The sequence below is a fragment of the Cinclus cinclus genome, chromosome 3 (genome assembly GCF_963662255.1).
Source record: "Cinclus cinclus chromosome 3, bCinCin1.1, whole genome shotgun sequence".
Lineage (NCBI taxonomy): Eukaryota > Metazoa > Chordata > Aves > Passeriformes > Cinclidae > Cinclus > Cinclus cinclus.
The window spans coordinates 103371653-103393247 of NC_085048.1; the positions used below are offsets into that span (position 1 = coordinate 103371653).

General features: G+C 38.5%; 1 protein-coding gene across 3 annotated transcripts; it reads right to left on the reverse strand.

The window, feature by feature from the left end:
• Window positions 1-8: 8 nt before the first annotated feature.
• On the reverse strand, window positions 9-21111 carry FANCL (FA complementation group L). 3 transcript variants are annotated; one of them, XM_062489421.1, is made up of 16 exons: window positions 20884-20976; window positions 19060-19118; window positions 18016-18076; window positions 17202-17258; window positions 15489-15586; window positions 11919-12015; window positions 9218-9302; window positions 7977-8017; window positions 7845-7847; window positions 3692-3842; window positions 1941-2024; window positions 1785-1830; window positions 1615-1696; window positions 721-837; window positions 364-435; window positions 9-44 (listed from the first exon to the last, which is right to left on the reverse strand). In XM_062489421.1, exons 1-16 carry the CDS (start codon window positions 20974-20976, stop codon window positions 9-11), a joined length of 1182 nt encoding a protein of 393 aa, XP_062345405.1. The 3 variants fall into 3 exon arrangements, with proteins under 3 accessions (XP_062345405.1, XP_062345407.1, XP_062345406.1); XM_062489423.1 differs by lacking the exons at window positions 7845-7847; window positions 7977-8017 and having other exon boundaries at window positions 9234-9302; window positions 20884-21111; XM_062489422.1 differs by lacking the exons at window positions 7845-7847; window positions 7977-8017 and having other exon boundaries at window positions 3692-3844; window positions 9221-9302.
• Window positions 21112-21595: the final 484 nt, after the last annotated feature.

The window sequence follows — 21595 nt, forward strand, 5'->3', positions numbered from 1 at the left end:
GTTTTTCCCTAGAGTTTCCTTATTGAAGATTTCAGTGTCAGAGGCTGTAAAAAGAAATTTTAAAATAATCCTGTCAGTGTTGGCCTTATACAGGCAAGTTCTCATCTGCACTCAATAGTAATGGATTCTCAGAACTATTTGTGCTGGTTTCTGTTATAAACGTTGAGATTCTTTTTGTTGTTTTTAACTGAACCTTTTGTTACAGCATTAAAAAAGTATCATTAAATACAATGGAGTGTGGTCTTTAATTACTCTGGCATTAGTGTGGGGCTGTCTTTACACTGTGTCAGAAAACCTTTAGTTAAACATTGACACATTTGCCCTTTCCACTCTAGTTCACTCCTACTCCTTGGATTTCCTTACCTTATTACAATAGGGACATTCACCAAAGATGACATTAAAACTCTGTCTGCTAGTAGGAAGGCCTTGTAGCCACTGCAACACAAGAAGTGGGTTAAAAGTCACATTGGTTTCATCTCCAATTTAAGAAACATCTATTAATTACAAGAGTTCAGCTGATGAACACCTGCCAGGGTGCATGCAAAGTCAGACAGTGGTTGCCTTTCCCAGAGAGCAAACGCAGGAAATGGGGGTGACAGGACAAGTGACTGCCATCAATTCTGCATTAAGCAAGAGCCCATAAGGAACATTAAGTGGACAGGGCGTGTTGTCCAGCATGTGCCAGAGCTACTGAGCGGTTTGTGCCATTGGTCACTTTACCTCATAGAGACAGGCCTGGTGGAAGGGCTGCCCACAGCGAGGGTCGTCACACACTTGGTCAGGCACGCTGCCATCCAGCCGATAGGCGTAGCAGATCCCACAGTCCTTGGCAAAGTCCTGCAACACAACAGCGCAGCTGAAAGGAAAGGCTGGGCTGCTGCCACACAAACACCTTCAACTGGGTTTATGTTTTTGCAGTTTTTGTTGGCTGGAATTACTATTTTTTGCCTTTAAGATGTATACATTTATGTCACAAAGGCATAAAGTGACACTGGGTTCCAGACATGCAAGACTTGACTGGGTTATGTTGCATCCCCTTACTGAATTACATCTCATTCAACAAGCATTTTCATACTTTTGGGCATCTTTTGTTTATTAACCACTATGATTTGTCATTACGATTTGACATTAGACACAAACCCTCAGTCAGATCTTAATTTAGAAGCTTCCTGAGTGAAAGCAAACCTTGTAATACAGTGTTAAGGCATTGTCAAAAATTAATTCCCAGGTTGTTTGAAATGTACCAGGATTTGGGTGGCCTCTTGTCCCCTCTAAACAGCTACACCTAATTAGAACTGAAGTCATCAACATCCATAACAGAATGTTTGGATTTTCCACATCTCATTAGCCACTCTGGAACTTCCTCTTTTTGTTTTAATAGTGGAGCCTTTTATTGATGGCCTCGCTGCTCTGAAGGCCACAGGGAAGTGCGCACCTCTAATCAAAGGTTAACAAGCTCCGACAACTGTTGCTTGAAGTTTAGGAGTCCTTGTGACTATGTATTAATCCAATTACCTTTCAGAAGTTCGTGGTTGTCCCTAGCTCTTAGAAAGTGACTATTTAAATGTGACTTATTCAGCAATAATGACTGATTGTTAACCAAAACCAACTTACGCTTTTTTCCAACACAGCACGAGATGGAAAATCAATTTCTAGGAGCTCTCTCAAGTTTTGTAACAAACTGATTTCCGGATCCCTGTGGATGGAGAGGGGGAGAGAAAAATCCACAAAAGGAATGACAAACACCATTTGGGTTTCTGGCCTGCTTTACCAGAGACACTCACCACAAGTGTATGTTGTTGTTGAGTTTAGTTCTGAGAGGGTTCACTTCTGCAAACAGACAGGAAAAATGGCATCACCCCAGGGAACCTCCCTTTAGGTAGGGGATTGGATCAGAGATCCGAATCCAGAGGAGAAACAAGTGGAATTTGCTGCCTTACCGTGATCTGCTCCAAGGAAATAACACTCTGGAAGCATGTTTGGGTGGCGAGGATCTACCTCTATGTTCACTGAGACATTGCTCTCTGCAAGGAGCAAGCAAGGCCATGGGGAAGCTTTATAGTCAAGGATTTGTAAAAGGAACCATTTTATAAAATAGTTTTAAATTGGTTGACTCAGGCTGGGTTTCATTAGGATAAATAATAAAGTTGGGAGGTATCCCAATGATTGTACAAAATATCAGTGTATATCAAATATTTACATTGCCACAAACTGTAATTAAAAATAGCAACTGATTAAAAAAACCTGCCAGGTTTGTGTTTCTTTTAGACTTGGCTTAACATTTACACTTATTCAGAAATAAATGTTATCAACCCAAGCTAGATGACAAGATCCATCCAAAATCTTGGTGAAACTTTAAAGGTAGAGACATGGAACTTAATAATTTATCTTTATCTTTCATAGTCAAAAAGAGAAGCCCAAACCCAATATTAAGCAGCAGAAGTTAGTCCCCTCCCCAGCAAACTCCAGGACCTAGACAACAATGCTGTGCTTTTGAAACAGCAAATATTTGGCTTCACAGGACACCCCACCATCCCTGGAAGGGCTCTGTTCCCCAGAGGTAAGCAGCTCAGTGGTTCTCTGGCTTCAGCTCCAAAACATCACAGCAGTCTCTTCTGAACAAACACAGGTGAAACCTAACCTTTCCTGTAATTAAAGTTGTGTTAAGCTTCCCATCCTTAAAGAGGTGGGAATGAAAGGGCTCAAAGCCCTGTCCTTCCTCTGCTCAGCTGCTCCAAGGCTATTTTGAGGCTCTTCTTCCTTTTTTCTTGGCCTGTGGCAAAAGGGCAGCAGGACCAGGACAAAGCTCCCCTGACTGCACACAAAGTGGTGTCTGACCCAAGTCATTGCAGCCACTTGCTGAACTTTTCCTGTCCATTCCTCCACTCCCATGAAAGCAGCTCCCCTCCAGCTCCTCCCTCTACAGCTGTCAGGGACAGCGTGGGTCTACTCTGTATTCTCACATTTCTACAATTTGCTATTGGTGATGTGGATTCGGTGAAGGGCTAAAAATCAGCACTTTCCTGGCAAAGATAACATCCCCCCAACATTTCCAGCCTCTGACAGTTGCAATTACAACTCCTTATTTTACACATGTAATTATAAAATTCTTTTTCCTATGTATATTAAGACCTTAAAATGCCAGACATCAGCATATAAACTGAGGTACATTTTCAGGTAGTTAACAGGGGAGCCTCATTTCTTCTCTTTTATTTCTTTGTCCTTTCCCCTTGCCTCCTTTAACCCCCCTTTTTCCCCTTGGGCTACACTCTAATATTCCTTTTCACTCCAGGATAGGATGAATCTAAAGTTTAAAAATCTGGAATTTGTGATTGACATAAGGGCTTCACCTAAGCTGATTTTTTACAAATACTGATTTCTCTAGGGTTACCATGCAAGTGCTCAGCTGTTGACAGTTCCATGTGCATAATTTGCAAATACACAAGGTTTTCCTGCAGAAATCTTCATTTATCTGACAACAGAAAATTGTAATGAATTTCCCAAATAGGATCAGCATTCTGTTATGGAAAGTTATTTTTTTAATAAGCAAAAGAGTTCTGTCTTTGGTTTTAAGTGCTGCGTTTCCTTTCCCAAACCCAAAGAAGCACCATCGGATGAGACCAGCAGAACAAAACAGCTCCCTGAGTTTTCACTTCTCAGATCCATTGTATCCATTTAAATCTTTTCCTACCTATTGCAATTCTTCTGGTTGTAGCACTCCGTGTGGGATTTTCTGGCTCAAGCACCCATGTCTTCCCATCAATTTCATCAAGGGCATCCCAGAATTCCTTCAGTGACTCCAAGGCTACCAGGAACTGATTGTAAATGTCTATTAAGGAGTTCTAAGAAAACAAGAAAGTCAAGATTTCATTGAGTTTCCACCAGCAGCATGAGAGAATATTTAAAAACTAATTTATTCATTTAAGGAGTGTTGAAATCCATGTGTGTGTCCCAGTATATGGTGACAGCATAAAACACGGAATATCACCCAACAACCTCATCATTATCTCAAAATTAAGCAGTATAAAAACAGGTGCTTAAGATCAGCTTTCAAACCCTGTAAACAAGGAGAAACCATCTAATAGGCAGAGGATTACACCTGGGGGCTTTCCATGGATTACATGGAAACAGAAATATCTTTCATTAAACAGGACAATATACAGGACAGCAATGCAAAAGAAATCTTTTGAAATCATCAGTGGGCAAAAAGAAGTCACCATTTCCCCAAGAAAAGATTTCTGCAAGAGGAGAAAATACTTGGCGGTCAAGTGAACCCTTTGCAGGTACAGATGTCCAGAGAGGGATAGATTTCAGATATACTGAGTTTCAAAAGAAAAAGCAATTTAAACATTCTGTTCTCAGACAGGTATTTTTCTATGAATTAAACAAAATACAGAAGGGATGGTTTCCTTTAATCTGTAGTGATTCTGTTTTTCCTTTCTCACCTGACAAAGAGCAGCAAATTATTGGAGTGTTCTCAGATGAAGAAATAGAATTTTTCTACGTAATAACTTTTTATATTTTGTGCATGTGTATTTTAGAAAGAATTGGCGTAGCTTGGAAATGAAATGCTACATTATTTCCTCCTGTTGTTAAATTATATTAAAGTAGGAAAGCACCTAAGCAGAAAAGTGTGAATTCTGCCAATCTCAAAATGTAACGCTTATTATCTTTAAAAGCATTTTGTTACTTTTATAATACCTGAAGTGATATAATAGTGTCAGTCACTTAACCACATCTTAGAGTATAGTATCTTTATCTTAAGTACTATTATTTCCAGTATTTTAATAATTTTCACACAGTCCTGAAATGTGATCTTTTGTGGTCTGATGACACTTAAATTAATAGCATAATTTTCTGGTACTTGCAACAGTTGCTTTCCATTTTGGTTTTTTACATTTTTCTGTATCGCATACAGATAAATCCTCTAATAATCATTTTTATCTTTATCTTCTGGGAATTCAAAGGGTTGCACTAGAAAAAAGAAACATCAAGGGATTGTAACCCACAGATAAGTTTTAAAATCCAATTAATTTTAATACTAATTGTAATTTTTCAATAATGTTCCTTAAAAAGGTAGTTAAATTTTTTTTTCTACACTGTTCATTTGATCTTATTTGCATGCTTCACTGATGTTGCCAGCTGTCTCCTGCTATATACATAAATGCATCTATAGCTATTTAAATACATCACCTGCTTGTCATGCAAACCATGAAAACTCCAAGATTCCTTTTTATTTGATTAACAAACTAATTTTTGGTGACTGCCCAGCACTTTTAGAGCACCCTGAGATCACACTTTTCTTTGGTGTAAATTGCACCAAGGCCACTGTTAATAATGTCGAAGAGCACAAACTCTGTTTCATGGTCCCCCTTGCACAAATGAGTTAGAATTTGTGGAAATATGTCAAAATCCTTTGGAAAATAAGACATTCATCATTCAGACTGACAATGCTGCTCACCCTGGCTGTAAAACCACTCACAAAGCCAACTGGTTCCTCCATAAGCACACTAGCTTTGATGGGTCCCAGTTTCTGGGACCCCAGTGTCACCTCTGTGTTACCAGACTCCACGGATCCCACATCCATTTACATCGCTGACTTTGTCCAGGGAAAACCAGATACTCTGGACCTCCCTGTCTCCGAGGGGAACACACCTTCTCTTTTACCAGGAAAGTATCGTGTGATTTCTCAACATTTTTATTTGCATTTCTATCCTCTGCACTCTAATCTCCACCTCATCACTATGGTCTCCTCATGCCAATTCCTTTCTTCCTTCAATTCAAACATTCTCCCAAGTCCACCCTTATTGCCCATACACCATTCCCTCCAATCAAAGCAATGGGAAAAAAAATGTCACTTTATTCTTGGTTCTTATTTCTAGAGCCACAGAGGCAGGGAAGAATAAAGAGAAAATCTCAAGTCTGTGCCAGCCATAAAACCAATGAAGCCTTTCAGGAACTTCTAAGAAGTACTGTAACCTATAGGGCTGTTCTGCCAAATTTCAAGCATCTGCTCCAAATCCTGGATGAAATAATAGTAATCAAATGGTAGTAAAAACGGTTCTAATTAAGATAAATACAGAACAATTGATTGCAAATTATTTTTCAAAAACAGATAAAAATTCAATCTTTATTCTGAGGTTTTTCTGGCTAAAATTCTTCCTAACACAAAATTTGCTTATCCTAAATTAAAACAACTGCAAAGCCCACTAATAGAAAAGGTGAAATAGCCTAAAGTAAAGGTGCAATTACCTTCTTGCCCTTCATGAATTCGTAAATAAAATACACCTTAACAAAGCAAACAGTAATTAGATGGAAAAGAGATAGCCTGAAGAATTTATGATTCCTTAGATTTGTTTGGAAACAGTTTCTCACCAACAGCAGTTTAACAATTTCCCTTCTCCTTAACAGAAATCAAGCCAAGACACAAGCCTGAAATCTTTATAAAGTGTCTTGTCAACCATCTCCATTTTCTGCATTTACAGCTGGTGCCTGTGAAGTTCCTTTGCCAAGAAAAAGCATAAAATTACGATGCTTTTTATTGTGTTCTCATCTAAATAACCCAAGAATAATCTCATTCCCACCACTCCACCTTCTGCACCTTGCATTCCCGTTTCCTTGCCGGCTGCTGCACGACCTCATTAGTCATTAATTTCCACTCCCATGACCTTCATGTAGCCAGCCAGGTGGGCAGTGGTCAGTCTGGAAACCTTACCGTGACATGAGACACCCTGATTCTGCAGAACTGCACTTCCAGTGTGTGCTAAAACTGGAGACAGCACATTTATCTGGTTCTTTAGAAAAAGGTTTTAACAGAAATAAGTAGATGTTCTTGCACTTGTCATTGAGAAGCACTCTGCATTTATTTGGCACTTAGAACAGGAGCAGCAGCAGCAGCATTGCCCTTGGTGCTCATTTCTTACTACTCTAAAATGTCTCCTCTGAGCCAGAATCCACTGGCTGTTGCTGCTCATGCTGTGAGACACCTGCACTGGCTACTGGGCTTGTCATGACGCACAAAACCCCACCATCTTCAGCTTGACATTGTGCAAGTTATAATTATTCATCCAAATGAATATGTCAGAGCAGCAGCGGCAGACCTCTCATCAGAGCAAAAGAAAAATACATCAAAACATTATCAACCCAGCAGGAAGACAGGGACCATAAGGAAAATTACCCATTTTTAATATGGATGCCATAAAGCCATGTCTATTATTATCCGCAAGGGAAAAAAAAAAAAAAAGAAGGAAAAAAAGACCAACAACCCCTCAAGTTTAAAATCCATATGCCTGAAATAGGCAGCAGCACACACAGGGGGTGGGAAAGAAAAATCAATTACCTACAATCTAGTTATATTTTCTTTCATAGGAGTTTATATTCTAATGGTGCCATTGCACCAATTTAGTTAAGCCTTGTCAATTTATACTTTAAAGGCATAATATTAAAAGTTTAAGACCAACTGGGACCAAAACACCACATTATTTCACTAGAGAAGAGATGTAGCCTGTTCTTTTTCCCTTTTAGGAAACAAATTTTTCATGCACTTGAGTACCTGCTGAATTCTGCTACTAGTGGTGTTGCAGCATTATCTAAGCATAACCCGTATTTTATCACGGTGTGAGGGCTGCTTGCTGCAGTGATTTCCACACATTTGGAAAATAAACACAATTTACACAATTACCAAAGCCATTTGTCCCCACAAGTGCTGGGTTCATGTCACCCACACACATAAGGTCAATTTGCAAAAGCTGCTGTACAGCTAAAGCATTTCTGTCTGCTGGTATTTGGTTCAGGATTAGAGCAGGCTCTCTACAGCTGGAATTAGTGTCTCATGATTTCAAAACAGGCTCCTCACTCACACACAAACACCTTTTGTTCACATTTTCAAATAGTCCCCAGGTAATTCTAACTGTAAAAACATTTTAAGCATCAGAGTGTTCTATTTTTAACAGAGGGTTTTTCCTCAGATGCAGTGCCAATATCAGTATATCCACCCCCATTTTTAACTTGTCAAAGGCTGCTCCATGTCAGGTTTTTCCAGAACATTTTATTAAAACACGAGTCCATCTTTAAAATTACTAACAGTAAACACAGAGAAGCAGTCACTGTCAGGGATGTTTGAAATGTTGTTAATTTGAGGCAACATCAATTGCAAGGCTGTAAAATTAATAAAACATTGTTGAATGTATGTATTAAGTTTGAGGTTGAAAACAGCACTTGAAACCCTGGCCAGAGTGTAGAGATTCCAGTGAAATTTAAGGGGAAAACATTTACTTAAACTGTTTCAAACCATGTCAGAGAATCAAAACCTAAAATTACATAAATAAATATATTTTTCATTTGCAGTGGTTGATTCTTGCAGTTATTTCCTCTCCATATTAGCGGGTCTGAGGTGACACACAGTACCTTGAGATCGGCAGAAAAATTATATATCCAGTTGAAATACATCCTGCTGTAACCTCCCAGCCATGTTCCCTATGTAACTTTAGTATTTACTGCTGGGTAGAAACCCTTGTGAGAATTAGAATTATCAGATGCAATCATTTATGTAAAATCTATTTTCTTAATTTAAATTAAATTAAGTATCAACTATTTTCTACATATACTTCAAATTAACTTGTATCTGAGTGGTCACATTTAAATTCATTTCATAAAGCCCACATGTTTGCATTCAGGATAAAAGGTACATTAAATAATGCGAGAGACCCACAGAAGACAATGTGGACCTTTATAGTGCCAATATCAGTTAAATTAAGTAATCAGGATTTCATTAAATACTTCCTGTGTTGATTATAACTGGAAAGGTTTTATTAAGTTATGAAAAGTCTTTAATAAAGTGGGGAAAACTCTATAGAACAACCAACTCCTTTTTTCAAAGTCTGTCATCTTTAGAAGGTGTTTCTTTTCTAGAAGACAATATTTTTTTTTACATTTCACTTCCTTTACTCTTTCCCACCATAATTCATAGAGAATTTTCAGTCATATGAACAGCTTAAAAAAACCCCCAACCAGTACATACAACATCCAAGGAATATCTCATGGCAAGGAAGATATTTAAGGTGCTACAATAAGGAATATGGAGTTCAGTGCTACTGCATTTTCACGAGCATGTACAGAAATAAAATGCACACAGGGAAAAAAACTGGAGTTAAAAACCAAACACAGCCCCTTGTTACCATGCCTCCATTGCATATATATTTTTATTTTAAAAAGCTGCCTAGTCCAGTAGTTACCTGTGGCATCCAGGAAACAGCAAATGGAACAGGAAAATCTACAAAGCAATCTGGTGGTTCTGTGGGATACTGAGGGAGGAAAAGAAAAGTCAGTTTGCTTGTCTTTTTGGGTTTTTTTTCCTTAGTGATGTAAAGTCAGACTGATATTCAGCTGCCAAATTTGATAACAAAATATGAGCACTTCAAGCATCTTGAGAACTTGGCTCTGTGAGGAAACAGTATGTAAAGCATTTTCAGGAATAGTTATGAATGTTAATTATCATTTTAAGAAGGCTGCACGTAAATGTTTCATATACCAGTATTTAGTAAAGGGAGGAGAAGCACAATTTTGTGTGTTCAGTGGTCACAAAGGAACATTAAAGAAACCTTAAGAAACAAAGCATGAAGTATTTTTTAAAAATTTCTCAATTATACATATTGGAAAGTAAAGTTTAAAAATCAAACAACCCCTCCATGAGTCAAGATGCAATTTTCATTTAAGGTAAACTATTTGTTCTGATTGGCAACATTTTGTTTTGAAACTGAAAGTAATCTAGAGTACTTAACAATTTAGAAGGAGATGAATGAATATAGACCCAAAATTAAAACAAATCCTCATTCCAAATTAAGAGATATCAATAAGAAAAATTTTTAAAAGGCTGCACTAAAAAAAAAGAAGCTATATAAGGTTTGATAACTCCATGACACCTTATCTTCTTACAGTTACAATCAAATGTGTGTTTCAGAAAATCACCCTATTATTCTTTAGGACAATTTAAGCAATTATTAAATACAATATTTATACTGAGCATGCAGCTAACTTTATCTAGAGAAAGCATTTTCATACTCCTTGCCAGATCATTCAGATAATTACCAAAGTGTCTTAATTACTACACGACAGTCAAATCCTTGCAGTGGCCTATTTGAAGACTTGGGGTCTGAAACGCTCATGCACCGATCTTAATCAAAGAAACAGCACAACAAAAATAAACACACTTTCATTAAAGCACATTATCAAAAGAAATTCCTTCCCAAAAAATACTTCAGCCAAGTCTTCTCAAATTTAATGTCTGTGTGTATGAAAGCAAATCAAATCCCCATGTCACCAAAACAATGTTTCACACACAAATTTTGTCTGGCAAGTTTAAATGCCAGACATGGTTTAAAAAGGACCAGCAACTGATCCTTCACCATCAAAAACACTTGAAACAAAATGAAAAAAAAAACCTAAAAAAAAAAAGAGGAAAAGGATGATTACGTAGTAAAACAGACAAGTCTGATAATCTTATCTTTTTATTACATACATCTTTAGTTGTTAGATGGTGCTGTCTTCTGCTATGAGGTGTATTCAGCTATTTCAACTATCAAATAACCCCCACAAGCTCTTACAAGGACAGCAAATAGCAATCTCCATTCTCTCAGGACAATGCTAAGTTAAGGCTGAACAGATACAGCCAATGTACAAGTGTCAGTGTTTGACCAGGGCAGCTGCTTGGGAAAAATGAATATTGCACTCTAATTTTTTTCTGCATTTTTATACTTTCAAACAGAAAAACACTTTTCTGTTGGCCTAGGAGCAAGAAAACCTTAGGGCAATAGGCTGCACCTAATTCCTAGCATCAAACAAAACATTGTATTTATCCGTTATAAACAACACAGCCTGGTTTCTCTCCTTGCAAGTTAAATAGACCATAATTGTACTTCCTGATGGATTTTTTTCCATCAGTGTATTTAATAATGGACTGACTAGCAAATTAATTATGCACTCATTATTCTCTGCATGTAGAACAGTTTTACTCTTTAAAAAGCCACTTGAGCAGCCCTCATTCCCAAACAGTATTTTTCCCCTCCTTTTCCCCTTCAAAGGTAAAGCTTGTTCATATTATGTAAGACTAAAAAACTCCTGGTTTGTAAGGGAAAACAGAATGACTGTGAAAGTGGGATTTAATCCTACAATGCTGTGTCCCCTCCTCACGCTTTCAAGATGATAACTCGAGATGATGGACCACAGATAGTCCCAAACAACAACACCCAGACACTTTTAGATCCTTTTCCCCTGGACTGATTTTCTGAAGACAACAGCTATTGCCATGCAATTGTCTCCACACAGCCTAGATATTCACAGTCTCTGATGAGAGATTTATGCCTTGAAATGAGACATTCTACGTAGAAATGTTGTAATGTGAGATCGGTGATAAGTACCAGGAAGAATTAAAAGTCTTCTGTTTCTGCAAATGCCATGGGTTTGATTTGCAAGTACTGTCAAAATGAGACATTTATTTAGACTGAAAAGGAATAATTTTTCTGACTGACTTCAGTTTTTCATAAATCTTTACGTCTCTGACTTTAACAGCAAGACTTGTTAATAACCAACCCAACATCCTCTAATTCTTGTTCTATGCATAGTCTCTGGATGGAGTGATAATGAAGCAACGTCTCCCAGATGGCTTTGTCTGTAATCCAGTAAAATGAGTGCAATATCAAAGTGTTTTTCATGTGATGCACAGTTGCATCTAACAGATAACCATGATCCAATATTAATTTTAAATAGAGTTAGTCTGAAAACTCTCAAAAAAGTTAACTAACCTATTACCTTGCAGAACAGACACACCAGCAAACAAACCAACCCTCTAAAATCCTAATGAACTAAGGAAAATTGATTTATTTCAAGGAGGCCTCACGATATTTTGTCCCACATCAATTTACCTTTGCATTTAACTTGAGAGTGATGAGATGCTGTCGACCACAAGAGTCTTCAGCTTTTAACTTGACTGTGGTCAGCCCAGTGTCCACATAGGCCACTCTGGAAGAGAAAAAACTCTCAGAGCCCTGCAAGAAGTCTGATAGGTCTGCAATCCTCTGATTAGTCTGTTACAAATATGCCAAGCATTTCTGCTGCTGCAGATTTACTGCTGTTAATACACCAGCCTAGTGCTTAATGCAGTCATATATCTCTGGGTTATTTACAACGTGTGTCAGGGCTCACGCTGTGGTCAGTGAGCACCGTGTTTCAGTTTTCCATCACTGGAACCTTTGACACACACAGCATGTTCCTGTCAGCCTCTACTTATGCACACATTAAACTTCCTGTCAAATCTTTGATCCATTTCTGCACTTTCTTACTCTATGAGACTTTTATGCTCTTGATTTGCTTTTCTCTTCAATGAGGTCCTCTTTTATTATCAACACTATTATTGTGGGAAATTCAGTGCATATTGGTTCATATTCTGAAATCGATTTTCTGCAGAAAGTAGTACCCAAACAGGTACAAAATGAGTTATTTATGATGATTTGCCTTCATTTCATGACAGTTTTACACTGTATTCATCCACCCTAGCATGCAGAAAGTACATACTAAATGTGAGTAAGTTTTAAAACTCCTGAATCTCTTAAGATGTCACTGGTTTGTGTCTCCCAGCACAATGAAGATGGATACAATGGTAAAACAGATTGTTCTCTGAAGGTGGATTCTGCTTAGTAGCTTCAACAACTGCCAAAAAGGTTCAAACCTCCCCATATATTTACCAGTAAACTGGGCATGTGGATATTTTGGCATTTTTACTATGTCATTCCTGTGTAAAGATAAAAAGCAGTCCAAGATAATTGCACAACTTATCACCCAGACTGATGGAAAGGCCTAACAGAGTTCAGAGCGAGCATGTGCTTGCTGACCTACACAACATTTATTTTTTTAAGCCACTACATACTAGAAAAGTGACATGGTTCTCTCAAGTGAAACTAGCAACAGAATTGCAGAGCCTTGTGGAACAAAAAGTAGATGCGCACTAAGGGGGTGCACATCCCTAGGAAGAAGTGAAAAGAAAAAAATTATCTACATAAATGAAATAGTCTCAATAGGAAGGAACTGAAAAATACAGCTGGAAAAAAGCAGTAGAGGTAGTTAGAAGGGGGAGAGAGACTATTTCATGTCTAATGATGATTAATGCAATATTACAGAGACCTGCAGATTTCTGGGAGTATTTCTCCACAACAGCTGAAAGAAAGGCAACTCTTGATAAAAGTGTAATTCAACTGGAGCCAGTTAAACTTTATATACTTAGAAAGAACTGGAGAATTCTTCCTCTAACTGAGGGAAAAAAAATTATTACTCCTGCTTTGTTCCAACTTTATCTCAGAAGTGTATCAGTTTTATAAAGATGAGAAAATATCTCTATACCATCTCTCTATCTACTGCCTCCTGTGCTGGGGAATTCCTAAAGCAGCAGCTAAGGCCCAGAATGGATACTGCAGTGTAAAATGCAGCAGTATCCAGAGCAAAGCACAACTGGTGCCTGCAGCACTGTGCTGCAAAGACCCACAGCAAAGGAAAACAAAACAAAAAAAAATTAAAGAGATGCTGCCAAGGTGTCTGGAATTTTACCTGTTCTGACATTCATCTTGTTCAGACCACTTCAATCTTCACTTATAGGAAAAGTATGGGTTCTTTTAGTTTAAAAATCACACTTTTTGTATAAACACATAAGGAATTGTGTACATAGGTGATATGTCACTTATGCAGACTTTTATTCCTCTGTAGGCTCCTTCATTTTATCACACGAAAAAAAAAAAAGAAAGGAATAAAAGGAATCAGCATAAAGATGGATGGAAAGCCTCAGGTTAATCACTGAAGTCCAGCGTGACACACAAATGACAGAGTACAGGACCAGGCAGGATTGCCTGGAAGTGGAGAAGGAAAGAGGAGAAGATACTTTGGATGAAACAAATGGGAAAGTACCACGCAGAAGAGCTTTGAGATTTGAGACAATAATGGACTTAAGAGATACTAGCAACCTTTATGAATCCCCATGAGGGTGATAAGACTCCTACAGGTGTTTTGCAGTTGATAAGTTGCCTTTCCAGGACACTGTCACTGACTCAACCAGCTTGATTAAGGGGAAGTATTAGAAGAGCCTTTCCTATGACTTTACTCCTGCAATAGTATCTTTCTCTCCCCAGCCCAAATCCTTCAATTTTTCAGTTGGATTTGGGCACAGTCAACTTCCAGCATGATCCAAAACTTGCTAGGAATGAGGGTTTTTCCTAAGAAAAATCATTAAATAAAGCTCAAGGTGTGCGCAGTGTTTGCTCCTCACCACCAGCCCCAAGCACAGGAAGTTCTGCTGAAAGATTATTGCAGGCTGTTCTTAACTGCCATGCAAATAAAGCATCACCCACAACTCAAAATGAGTCTCAGTTAAGAGGCTTTCTTAGAGAGTCCCTTTAGTGTTACAAGCACTCTGAAATCAAAGGTGTGACTTGCTAATGGACTCCACGTTGCTGCCCAGGTTATTTTCCTTCCAAGTCAGAGTAAACCCAATGTGATGCCCTATGTGCAGCGTAGTCCTTTGATTAATGACTGACATCACCAACCCTTTTCAAGATTTGGGAGGGGGTGGGGGGTTGGTTGGTGCTTTGGTTATTTTTCCATTTTGGGAGAGCAAACAATTTAAAATTTATTTCCCATGTGTTTAAGAAATTTTACCTAATATTCTCAGACCTGAGCCTGTGAAATTTAAATAGAGTACGGCACATTTACATATTAACAATGGAAAGCACAGACAAAAACTTCAGCTGATTTCACAAGGGTGTTTTAAATCTTTAAATAAAAGCCTTCAAAGCAAATTCCCACTTAATCACATGTTGTTTATCTATATAGAAATAAGGTGGGAAAACTCAAAACTGTTCTTATGCCTAAGGCTTCTATCTTTCATTTAGCACAATATACACTTGTTAAAGTTTTGGGTGGAGAGTTTTTCACATTCTCCCCTCTGCTCATGAATTTTTTGGGTAGATTTACCTTTCTGTGGAATAAATAATAAATTCCTTTAAGAAAACCCTTGTGCTATAAAGAGCAGGTTCTTTAAAAAATCATTATTCTAATTAAAAAAAAAGTATAAAATGTTTTTATGAAAGCATAAAGGTAAATGATGATCAACCATAATCTATAGGAATAGTCACAACCAGCTGTACAAAACAGGGAAAAGAGAATTATAAATACTAATGTTAAATATGTTTAATATGCCAGTAGTTTATAGGTCAAAAAAATAAATTATTTCTTAGTAATGTCTCATCTTTCAGCTCAGTTATGTAAGACAGAAAATATCCCTTTTGTTGATACAGGTTTGTTGGCTGCTTTTAATTTAAAAATAAAGCAAAATCAGTTTCTGAATAGGGTAAATGAATGGAACAAGTACATTTGATACATCTGACTCTCAAATACAAAAGAGGAATAGATATTCTAAAGATGATGTTTGCTAAGAACTAAAATAATCATACCTATTCCAGCCCAGTATTTCTAGATCTCTGACAAGACAGGAGTAGTATTCTGGAGGCCGTGGGATGTGCAGGTCTTGTGTGTTCTTTAAGGCAATTTCCTGTTTAAAAGAACATTAAAAACATAATTAAGAGCAATTTCAATATTTTTGCATCTATTTAGCCACACGATTTTTGCAATTCATTCAGAAATATTAAGCTTATGTAAAATTAACTGTACACTGCATTTGTTTTGTTATAGCCTCCAGCTAAAGCAGACAAAGAAGCTGTTTGGTAAATTACTTCAGATACCAGTAATAAAAACATCTGCAATTTAAAAAAAAACCCACAGATGTTGACAATGGAGTCTTCAGATGCAAATATCAAATGTGTCTCTTTTTCAGTTAATAAATTTGAAGTCAAGCATCTTGACTGAAAGAACATTTCAAAAGAAGGTTCTGTTAAGCACACAGCTGTCTCCTGGGATCCACTGCCACAAAAGACAACAAATCTATGCTATTCCCCATATTATATATACATACACACACATATATATATACATATGAAGTTTACATAGCAATGAAAAAACAAAATCAGTTTCTCAGTTTTAACATTACAGGATCCCTTAGTGTAAGTTTTGGTACAGACACTCATCAAGAATGTAATAATACCTCAAAAAGAAGTTTCTATCAAAAAGCTAACATTACTGTGAAAAATGAGCCCTAAGCATGTGTTTCAGTTGTGTTGTGCTACTTGTTCTCTAAAAGTGCATTTAAGTTAAAAATTATACTTGGAGAACACATACATTTAGAATAAGATTATTAATAATTTAAAATGTAATAAATTTAAACAAAAATATAATTTATAAGACAAGTTTAACAATCATTTCTGCCCAGTTCTCCCACAGCACCGTCAGCATTTTCATTCTCTGCAGTAACTGAGGATCAGTATTTTGCTATTTTGAATAAATTATATTTGCACTTCATTCTCATTTTCCGAGTGCTTATGCACATGGGCAAATAGATTGGAATAACTATTACAAAATATTCCAAAATAGTCATACTTATTTAGGCCTACTCCAAGCACAGCAGAGCAGCAGTGTAATGCCAGGGGGAACTTCTGCTGCAGTTTTGAAGAATACTTCCTGTGTTTTATTCCTAAAGTAAAGTAGATTGGATGAAGTACTCATCAGCAAGAATGCTCATTGAATAATGTTTTAGTAATCGATAAGAATTCCCAGTTTCCTGTTTATTAAAGGGTTTGCTATTCTTCAATCCCAGACCTGAAAAAACTTTTAAAAGAAGAATAAAGAGCAGCCTCTGAAATGTTAGGGGGGAAAAAAAAAGAGCTTTCTGCATTTATTGTCAAATTGCGAGACAGATGAAAGCACCTTCAGCAATCCACTGACTGTATAACCCATTGTATAATTACAAGCCTGCTTTACCATCTAGATAATAATTCCGAGAAAAATCACTGTAAAGAGGATGGCTCTACATTGAGATCCCTTGCTGGGATTTTACATTTTTTGAAGCACTTCCACTTCCAAAGAATACAGTCACTTAAAATCCTAAAGGATATTCATACAGCTATTACATGAACAGCATATATACAAAATCACCTCTTCTTAAAAACCAAAAAAACCTATAAATCTATGGAACAGAAACCTGCAAAAAACAGAAAGCAGAATCCAAAGCTTAAAGAGCATCCCATATCCCACGCATATATTCTGCCACTCACCAAAACAGTTTTCAGCTCCACCATAAAGCTGACAAGATCTGGGCAGCTGTGCAGCCTCTGGAGGAAAGAAAGGGTTAGTTAATTTTCTGCAACTCATAACTTCTGGTGCTTCAGCTCAACCGTTTTTCTGGTATTGTCAAACCAAACATTAAAAAGACCAAATGTATACCGCATGTTTAAATTTTTCAATTTTAGAAGAGAACTTCCAGGAAACTTTACTGAGAATGAAACATCCCCTGGTATCAGGTGGCACCACTAATTTAGGTATTTATGAACCAGGTCCATGAGATACAGTGTTTCAACCAACACCTATGGCAAAGGTTCCTCCTTGGAAACAAAGTATTCTTTGGGACTCCAAGGCTGCTGTATCCTCACTCCAAGGCTTCCTTTGGATACTGCAATAAAATTTAATCCTAAAAATGAAGAGTCTATTAATAGGTGACGTGAATTCTCTCTTTTGCATTATAAATGACTTGTAAAAAAGTAAATAAAAGTATTTTTATTTAAAAATCATAAAAGACAATCTGTCACTAATCAAGAAAGTGAAGAAAAATTCCAGTAAAATGTCATAATTCATTAAAAATTGTTGTAGCCTGATCTAAAAAAAAAAAAAAAGTTGAATAAAAATAACTACTTAATAAATTCCATCAATTTCTCATTACACTTGTAAATCCTCAGGCACTTATAAACAAATCTTGGCTCTTTAACCCTTTTGGTATAGGTGTATGAGTACAAGCTTTTCAGAATCATTATAAACAAAGATCTAAGACTATTTAATAATAATATTTAAATAAGTGGTTTTAAACTTGCATACCTGCTTTAAAAGGTGCCGATATCCATGCAGGATCTTCTTCAGATGCCAGCTGCACTCTATCCTAGACATACAGAGTTTTGTAGAAATTTAAAATTCACAGTATATGATTTTTAAAAGTCAGCAGAAAGCCTTCTACACACAACAGCTTTTCTTGGAAAAAAAATGAAGGAAACAATACTTCAAAACTGCTTTGAGTTTCGTCTTCAAAGTTACTTAATTCTGCCAAATGTCACTATGCCAAAGTCCATTAAAAATTCAGCATCAACCTGCAAAAGCCCGTTCTGTGCCGAAAACAACATAATTCTTGCAAGCAAGTGTGACTTCATAAAATACACTAATATTTAAAAGTGATAACCTGAAAATGTCAAAGTTACCTGAAACGAAGTTTTAATTACCCAACCTAGAATGTAATAGAGCTGTGGAATACCACATCTGCTCCCAGTTTGGCCTAAGCAGAATTTTGGAATAGAAAGTTAAAGGCTCATCCATGTATGTGGATTAGCCACTTTCACCACACTTCCTGCATACTGCTGGGATAAACACAGAAATAAGAACAGAGCTTTTAAAGAAAAGCTGGGTCATAACAATTAATGCATAGAAACAGTAAACAGAAAAGGAAGTTAAAAAGATCTATAGAGCATCATTGCTTAAATTGTTTACATAATAGCTTAAATGTTCGACTTTGCACAGGATTTTGTTTCCCACATGGCAACATATAAATGATCTTAAAATATAGATTATACAGAAAATATAATTTTTTCCCAAGTACATTGCTTCACATATGTAAATACACCCAATTAATTACAACATGTTTCAAATTTAATTAACAGCAAAATATTTTGATATAGGCAATGCTTATTGTCAGCATTTATTAGCACTGATGTTTTGCGATTTTGTTGCAAGGTTAAGCTGAAACCAGTAAGAATTAATTAATAACACTGATATTGGAAAGAAAACCAACTCATTTTCATATCCATTATTGCTGTTATCAAAATTAACTTTGTTACACCACACTTAAAAATTGCTATCATAAAAGTCTCTTACCTGGCATTTTTCAGTTGCAAATCCACTGGTAGCAGTATCCGAATGTGGAAGTCTCTACCCTTGAAAAGAAATATTTATTGGAAAGGAAGGTCAGAAAAGAAAAATATTAGACACTTGTGGGAATGATTCTTCCATCAGAGCAGCTACTAAGAAAGAAACTTGGTCTTTGCTGTCTTACAGGAATATTATTCAGAATCTCTTTCCTTAGGGACAAAAAGTAGTATGAGTGACAGGCACAAAAAAATGTTGATTTTAATTCTGAAGTTGAAATACTCTTGACCTTTAAATCACAATATTTAGTAAAATCTCTTCAGTACCTCACATTTCATAAAGCAAACATAACACCTTTCAGGAGAAAAATAAACCTTATCCAAATCTGGATGAGACCAAAACACATAATTTAATCCAAATCACACTACTGTTCATGAAAGATTGTCTCCAACTCCAGTAAAAGTCCAAACAGCAACTTATCATAAAAGTAACTACACTAAAAAGAACCTTGGGCTCCGATCCACAGCACATTTCAGCAGTTTTATGAACTGTAAATAGAAACAGCCCCGAGTACATAAATTTACTATTTTTTTTTCCTATTAGTGCAATCCACTATGGGATGGGACAGCTTCTACATCCCTGCTACTTGTATTTTCAGTCCTTATGGAGGTCCTCCTTCTACTACTCTATGGGATGATCAAAATAAAACTGAAATAAAGTCAGTGAAGCCCCAAAGCAAAGGGGGCAGAAAACTTATATTAAAACTTTTATTCCAGACCCTATTCCAGCTCAGCACACCTTCAAGTTGGGAGTACTGTCCCCAGCACAAGCAAGGCATGGACATACTGGAGTTAATCCAGGGAGAAACTCTGAAGGTGACCAAGAGCTCAAAACATCTCTCATGGCAGGAAAGCCTGAGGGAGCTTGGACTGTTCATCCTGGAGAAAAGAGGGATCAGGGAAAGACTAAAGAAGGTACAGCCAGATCTGAGTGACACACACTGACAGGAATACAGGAAATATCACCTGAACGGAATAAAAAAAACCTTCACTAATAGTTAAAGGGGGGGACCAGAGACTGTAACAGGCCATCTAAGAGGTTGAACACTCTCTGTACTTGGAGATATTCAGAACCCGACTGCAAATGCTCTAAAGTAACTAATTAAAGCAGAGGACTTCTTTTCAATCTCAATGTCAACTACATGGCTAGTGGGCACAGCTCATGGCTATTGCCATCTACTTAGAGGAGCAAACCCCCACGCTATTTCTAAATTGAAATACACCCGTTCAGAGCTCTGTGTATGTGATATTTTAGGGAGCCACCGCTGCACAATGTCAAGTGGTGGCAAAGCTGGGTTGGGAGCATCCTCCTCACCCTGCCCCAGGCGCTGCTCTGCCCCCTGCACCGCGTTTTACACACCCCGAGGGACCAGCCAGCCGCTTTAGTTGAAGCCTCGCAAGCAAATAAATAAAAGGAAAACACCCACCATCAGTCATTTATGTCAACTTTTACCACGGGCCTTGAACGCGGGCACATTCAGCCTTGCCCCAAAACCACTTTTGTCAGCACAACTAACCCAGCCCAGGAGGCAGCAGGACGCCATTCCCTGGGCAAACCCGCGGGACGACGGCGGGACCCCTCAGGGCAGGAAAACGGCATTCCCCAATCCGTACTCCCGGTGGCTCAGCCAGGAACCTCGGCAAGCCGGGAAGCGCTCCCCTCTCAGAGCCGGCACGGCGGGAAGCGGTCCCCATCTCCAGACCCTGCAGGACGAGAAGCACCCTCCCCCTCCGAGTAAGGTCCGCCGGCCGAGCGGCACCTGGGCCGCGGTACCTGGGCAGTGACAAAGCCCTCGTAGGCGGTGCCGTGGCGGTCCTGCGGCAGCAGCAGTGGGCAGTGCCGGAGCAGAGCCCGCGCTCCCGCCATGTTTTCCGCCCGCCGCCGTTCGAACGCGAGGCCCCACCCCCGCCACCGGAGGCGCACGCGCCTGAGGGGAAGGGAGGGAGGGGCGGGCTCGTGAGGGGCGGTGCGCGACGCTGAGGGGAGGGCACCTGTGGGAAGGAGCGCACCTGAGGGGAGAACACCCGAGCACAGAAGTACACCTGAGAGAAGGATTGTGTCGCTGAGGGAGCACACCTGAGGAGGGGGGAGCGTACTTGAGGGGTGAGGTGCGTATCACTGAGGAGAGCGCACCCGAGGAGAGGAGCATGCCTGACGGGAGGGTTGTGTCCCTGAAGAGAGCGCACCTAAGGGGGCAGAACACCTGGGCGGGGAGTTGTGTCGCTGAGGGGAGCGCACCTATGGAGAGGCGAACACCTGAGGGTAGGCTCGTGCCGCTGAGAGATGCGAACCCTCAGGGGAGGCGCGCGCGTCCTGAAGGCGGGAAACCCTGAGGGAGAGGCCCCACCGCTCCAGAGCTCCTGAGGGGCAGCTTCCACGGAACCCCGAGGAGTGGTTTCCAGAACCCTAAGGAGCATCTCTGTATTCTCCCACATCAAGGGGAGATGCTTCTTTTTACATCCCGCTACTTTGAGGAGTGCTGAAG

Excerpts from the sequence above, each read along its gene's own strand:
- FANCL (XM_062489421.1), bottom strand. The coding sequence starts at position 20,976 with ATGGCGGGAGCGCGGGCTCTGCTCCGGCACTGCCCACTGCTGCTGCCG. Across the intron at positions 19,119-20,883 it reads AGGGCTTTGTCACTGCCCAG|GGTAGAGACTTCCACATTCG; the intron begins GTACCGCGGCCC and ends TTTCTTTTCAAG. Across the intron at positions 18,077-19,059 it reads TTGCAACTGAAAAATGCCAG|GATAGAGTGCAGCTGGCATC; the intron begins GTAAGAGACTTT and ends CTGTATGTCTAG.